The 6368-nt window shown below is 37.4% G+C and overlaps 1 protein-coding gene and 1 long non-coding RNA gene across 2 annotated transcripts; both read right to left on the reverse strand.

The window, feature by feature from the left end:
* Window positions 1–2656: 2656 nt before the first annotated feature.
* LOC143854079 (uncharacterized) lies at window positions 2657–3673 on the reverse strand. Its single transcript, XR_013237359.1, has 3 exons — window positions 3164–3673; window positions 3004–3069; window positions 2657–2836 (listed from the first exon to the last, which is right to left on the reverse strand). It is a non-coding gene; the product is annotated as an uncharacterized LOC143854079 (long non-coding RNA).
* Window positions 3674–3720: 47 nt separating this feature from the next.
* On the reverse strand, window positions 3721–5035 carry LOC143853782 (protein FAR1-RELATED SEQUENCE 5-like). Its single transcript, XM_077363512.1, has 2 exons — window positions 3863–5035; window positions 3721–3774 (listed from the first exon to the last, which is right to left on the reverse strand). Exons 1-2 carry the CDS (start codon window positions 5033–5035, stop codon window positions 3721–3723), a joined length of 1227 nt encoding a protein of 408 aa, XP_077219627.1.
* Between the last annotated feature and the right edge of the window lie 1333 nt (window positions 5036–6368).

A 6368-nucleotide genomic window follows, 5' to 3' on the forward strand; every position in this document is an offset into this window, starting at 1 on the left:
CATGCCGCGCGTCTCTCTCTCTCTCTCTCCCAACACTCGTTTATTTTCAGGAAGTTGCGCATTTCTCCCTCTCCTTGTTTCGATTCTCGCTGGAGAGGAGAAACCCTAGATGAGAAAAGAAGAAGAAACAGAGGTTTGAATCCCTCACGCCGCCCCTCTCCAAAAACTCTCTCCCTCACGCTGCGTGTCTCTCTCTCTCCCAACACTCGTTTATTTTCAGGTAACATATCTTTCTTATTCTCTATTTTTCAAACCCTTTTTCTCTTATTTAATCTATGGTTTTTCTATTTGGGGAAAATGATTTAACAAAAACCCCTCTCTGCTCTCATTTGAAGCTATGGTTTCTTCTTCTTCTACGGTTCGAAAATGATTTAACAAAACCCCTCTCTGCTCTCATTTTTAGGGTTCCAAAATGTACAGTATCTGAACCCACTCAAAACCCCTCTCTACTCTCATTTTTAGGGTTCAAAAATTGCTTTACTATATTTTTCTCAACGTGTGAAAGCTCATGTATTTTTGTTGATTATACATATTTAATTCGATTCCAAAGAGCTGTTTACATTCTTCATATATTTAGTTGGTGCATAAAATGGCATTGAATGTTCAAATTTATTTAAATTTTGATGTGGGACTCGAGAGTATGCTTCCCCCCCCCCCCCTCTGAAAATATCTCATTTCTCCTTTTTTTTCTTTTTTAGAAGATTTTTTTTTACAGTCTGATTTTATATATCATCATTACAGCCTTGAGTTGATATGGGTTCTACGGTCCTATTTTATTTTCGAAAAATTGATCCCTAACAGTAGTTTTCTTTGTACTAAAAGTAAAACGAAAAGGGCTTTAAAACAGCATATTGTAATTTTCCATTGAATTTCATATCTTGGAAAGCATAGAAATAGCTAGTCAAAGCCATGATTGTGGTAATGCGATTCTTTTTGTTCAATATTGTGCAAATGGTGAAGATTAATGGCCTCCTCTAACCATAGCGATTCCGGTTCACTTGGAGAATTACCATGTAAATGTGGAATAAAAGCGGCTATTAAAATAACTCAGTCAGATGTGAATGGCGACCGAGACCAGCCCTACTACACTTGTGGACTTAGTGTGAGTAACCATTTAATAGTATTTTTTTACTTTTGAGCAAAAGTTCAAATTACTAAAGATTATATACAACACACAAGAAGGAGGTGGAAAGAAGAAGTGCGAGTTTTTCGAATGGTGCGACAATGCTGAAAACGTAACAATAGGGAATTAGGTTCGAGGAGGGACAGCATAAGTGGTACTCAATGTCCGCAGAGGTTGGAGGCCGAGGTTGCCGAATTGAAGTTGTTGGTGCAACATGCGCGTCAACACATTAAAGACATTGAAAGGTTGGAGCACGAGGTTGCTGAATTGAAGTTGTTGGGGCAACAGGCACGTCAAGACATTAAAGACACTGAAAGGCTGAGGCAAGAGGTTGCCGAATTGAAGTTGGTTGTGCAACAAGGGCATGAAGCCGTTAAATTAGTGGAGAATGAAAACGGGTGGATTAAAGCGATTGGGGTTGTTGTTTTTTTCATAATTGTTTTCTTTTTCCAATGTATCACTAAGTAAGTAAGTTAGGAAGCAATTACTTGCTTTTTAATATTGTGATGTTCTTTTTTGTTCTTGACAGTTCTATAATCAGTACATGGCATCCATGTTTTATGTAACTTTTTGGTTTGTTTATGTTTATATGGAAACGGGATGCATGTGGATGTAAGTCATCTTTTTCTTTTCTTTTTTCTTCTTCTTGAGGTAATGGAAATAGGATGCATGTGGCTTAATTGTGTTGAGGTAATAGGCCTGCCTCTTGGGGTTGTGCTTAAGGAATTGGTTTTGTCAACCTTCAAGCTTCTCAAACAAAAGACTAAGGTAATAGGCCTGCCTCTTGGGGTTGTTCTTAAATCTAGAATTTTTCTGCATTGAAAATAGAAATTAGTGAGAGGGGGAACAGGGGAACAGAGGATTGAGGGCTAGAAGTAAAATTAGTAGAAAGATGCAACCAAGAAAGGGGAAAAGAGAAGAGAAACAACAAATTTGTGACGATCAAATCAGTTATCTTTCAGATGACATTCTCATTTCTTTTGAAGGTTGCTCCATGCCTCGAGAATGTTTTCTATACACAATGTTACTTTTCTGATGACAATGATGCCAACATGCTTGTTGAGCTACTGAAGAATCTGGCTCATGTTGTGAGTCTCAAGTTACAGTTATTTGAATTCATCTCCAAGTCTTTGCACAGAATGAAAGTGCCAAAAGGTTTGCCTGCCCTTAAGGTAAAGAAGTTAACCCTACACGTGCATTCTGACATTGCATCTGTTGTCTTGCTTGCTTAGAAGCTGCCCCGATTTGCAAAAACTCAATATCGTCATGATTAAGGGCCACCTAAATAGGAAAAGGTTTGTTCATCTCTTGTTGGTTGCATTAGCCAAAGTGAGCTAATGTTATTTACTCTTTCCCATCTGGAAAAAAAAAACAATTGAGGCAACTACATCCAAAAAAAAAAAACAATCCAAATCCAATTAAGAGCATAGCAGTAACAAGTTCAGTTCCAGAACCTCTTTCTGTCCCAAAAATTGCAGATGTGAATACAACCCCATTCATAAACTGGTTGTATTAACTTGAAGAATGTTAATACAAAAACCATGCCATACAGAAACCATCCCATACATAATGTTAATACAATCCCATCCCATACAGAAACCAAAAGAAAAAACACATGGTGGTCAACATGTAGCTCTATAATTCAACCCAATGCTCTCTTCACTCTGAACTCATCTTCCAATGTGAACGGGCTGCCATGAAATAGTGACTCACCTGCATGCAATCAGAGGAATATTAGAACATGAAGGTAAGCATCAAATGACAGAAGAAATAATTAAGAATACAAGATGAGAGTAAGAAGAATAAAAGATGATAAGAAACTACCAAGTACCTATCCAGAAATATTTACAAAGTTGTAACACTAAGAAGCTATCAAGTACCTATTCAAATACATTGATTTCTTCACTCTCTTCCTCTTCCTCTTCATCTTCATCCCTTAATGTCATCTATTGGCACATAGAAAATGTTGCTTCACATGAATAATAATTACAACATAGAAAATGAGAAATTCTACAAATACAAAGTGAGAAAAACCCGAACCTCGAGTTCTTTTTTACACGTTCTTGTATTATGGCCTAATTCTCCACATCTTTTACACTTTCGTCTCTTTGTTTTCGCTTGAGAGGTCTCTATCGGCGATTTAAAACATGTAGCAACCTTTGGGCGGCCCTTGGTTTTCACGACTTGTGGGTCATGAATATATATCCCTGCAGATTCACGCACAAAATTGGATTGTACTTGGCTACAAGTAGTGTTTGCAAGAATAAGTTGTGTCTCTCTTTTCGCTTGTTCACATTCTGCCAACCATACATCAAGTGTTTCATACACCTTCTTAAAAATACTCCTATTACCCTTAAATTCATGTACTAGCCTTTGACACCTTGCTATTACACACCATGTTTCATAAGGAGTAACTTCATTACTATCTTCTTCGCCTAAAGACACCCCACCACCAAGTACAAATCTAGCCCCGGTTGTCCATCTGTTTAAAATATATCGCTCTGGAATTCTACTCAATTGCTTCTTGGTCATAATACGAAGTATATGCTTGCACAAAATCCCTTCAATCTCGAATTTTGCACACTCACATGTAGCCTTCACACTTTCTTCAAAATCATCATACAAGACCTTGCACCATTTCCACTTCTCGTCTACACTCAGTCCCACAACGTATTCAGTTGTGTTGCCATTCTTATCCGTTTTATCATGCCAACAGTCAAGGCTATCCTTAAACTCTACTTGGAATCTATCAAACATTGTCTTGATATAACATTTGCTTGCTTCTTCTTCTAATTTGAACCTTGAAATCAACACGGCCTTCGTAGTTTTAGATCTGAAATCTTCTTGGGACTCTGCTTTACGACGAAACTCAAGTGCCCTATCATATTGATCTACGAATTCTTTTAAAGTGGTGTTCATATTAACATACCCATCAAAGAAAGCATTGATGCTCTCACTACGGCCACTAGAAGTCATTCTAGCTGTGACTGTATCTCTAAAATAGGCTGGTACCCAGTGACTACGTAGCTCCCACATTTTCGCTAGCCATCCATTTTCATTAATCTTATATTTCTCTACTAATTCTTTCCATTTCAACTCGCTATCATGTATTTGTCTTGTATAAAACCATTTCTTGTAATTCTTGTAAAACTCACTATCAGTTTCTCTCATCGTTGGAACATGCTCAACTAAATGCTTGTGTATGTGCCAGGAGCAAAACATATGGCGGATGTCTGGGAAAACAGTTTGAATCGCATTTCTCATCGCCCCGTCCATATCTGTTATTATACAACCTGGCGCCTTCCCAAACATGCACTGCAACCACTGCTGAAATAGCCATGTAAATGTCTCCTCTTTCTCATCGGCTAACAATGCGCATCCAAATAGTGTAGACTGACAATGGTGATTAACTCCGGTAAATGGAGCAAATGGCATCTTAAACATATTTGTCCTGTACGTGACATCAAAAACAATGACATCACTAAACTTTAGGTATGCCTCTCGTGCCCATGAATCGGCCCAAAACATCGATCGCAAGTTCCCATTAATGTCCAACTCCATAACAAATTGAAAGTTAGGGTCTTCTGATCGTTTCTTTTGGAAATATTCTGCTACCAAGACACCTTCCTTACCCATATTGTTACCCCTCTTTTTCCTCAAATGGGACACCACCTGATTTGTTGTCAAAGCAACATTTGTTCCTTTACATGTGACGTTAATAGCCATTTTAACACCAGCAGGCTTCATCCCTATCTTACTTAGGTCATCTATCAAAATTTTACATGCTTCATTCTTAAAAAATCTATTGTGAGAACGATGCATTAGCCTTCTAGGTGGAGAGGTAAGCTCGTGGCAATGATCATCTTCAAAAGCTCTCACGTGCCACTTCTCATCTATCAAAGAGATATCCATCTTGGCTTAGTAGCCCTCTCTTACACTACGACGACGCTTCACTACTTTATCACTCTCTTTGTTATCTTTCATTTTTTTGAACCCCGCTTTATCACATACAAATCTCCTAAAAATCACTTCCCCATTTTTCTTTGACTTATAAGTTGTGTCTTTTCGAATTCCAAATCCCATACCCAACGCATATAAATTATAAAACTCATATGCAGCGATATCAGTATCAAACATCTGGTCCTTAAAAGGTTTGGAAACTAAATCCCCCTCATTAACATCCTTAGTAGGCGTACTAAATATACCGCTACAACCCTCACCGTTATCTTCAGAATGTAAACAACCCTCATTCAGATTTTCCTCCTCCTCAACCATAACAAATTCATTGACATATTGTCCATCATTTTGTAAGCCACCGGCTTCAGACGCCATGTCATCAACCACAATCAATCTATTAGCATCTATATCATCAATTGATAACCCAAAACCTTCGGACATAGTGTCATCCATTAGCTCAATAAAACTTAACCAATCCCTTTCAAATAGAGCTTAAACCCACTCAGAAGTTCTACCTGTGATTCCAACCAATCATTCCAAACACAACAGTAAAGAGTTTCTTCAGCAAATAAACCACAAAAATTAAATTAAGGCCTTCTTCTTTTCAGATTATAACAACTTATTCTAACTGCCAAACCGATTATTGGATTAAGAATTAAACCAATAATCGGTTTGACACTCACAATTGCTCATCATAATCTTAAACGAACAGGCTCATCATAGAGTAGGCGCCGCGAGGCCTTCTTCTTTCAGATTATTACAACTGATTCTGACTGTCAAACCGATTATTTGGCTCAGAATTATGTTTAAATTTGAGTCTAATAATCGATTTCACAGTCGCAATTGGTCATCATAATCTTTGAAAAAGAACAGGGTCAAGTAGAAAACTGTAAATCTGTAGTTTTAAAAAACTGTAAAAAAAAGAAACAAAAAAAGAAATGAGATATTTCCAGAGGGGGGGGGAGGGGGAAGCATACTCTCAAGTCCCACATCAAAATTTAAATAAATTTGAACATTCAATGCCATTTTATGCACCAACTAAATATATGAAGAATGTAAACAGCTCTTTGGAATCGAATTAAATATGTATAATCAACAAAAATACATGAGCTTTCACACGTTGAGAAAAATATAGTAAAGCAATTTTCGAACCCTAAAAATGAGAGTAGAGAGGGGTTTTGAGTGGGTTCAGATACTGTACATTTTGGAACCCTAAAAATGAGAGCAGAGAGGGGTTTTGTTAAATCATTTTCGAACCGTAGAAGAAGAAGAAACCATAGCTTCAAAT

Source organism: Tasmannia lanceolata, unplaced genomic scaffold, assembly GCF_043159265.1.
Source record: "Tasmannia lanceolata isolate RefF3 unplaced genomic scaffold, GAP_Taslan_0.1 ptg000020l, whole genome shotgun sequence".
NCBI lineage: Eukaryota > Viridiplantae > Streptophyta > Magnoliopsida > Canellales > Winteraceae > Tasmannia > Tasmannia lanceolata.

What these genes read in the sequence shown, in the direction of transcription:
- LOC143853782 (XM_077363512.1), bottom strand. Translation starts at nt 5,035, where the DNA reads ATGGATATCTCTTTGATAGATGAGAAGTGGCACGTGAGAGCTTTTGAA. An exon ending in CAATGTTTGATAGATTCCAA is followed by an intron (nt 3,775 to 3,862) that starts GTAGAGTTTAAG and finishes GACTGAGTGTAG; the next exon opens with ACGAGAAGTGGAAATGGTGC.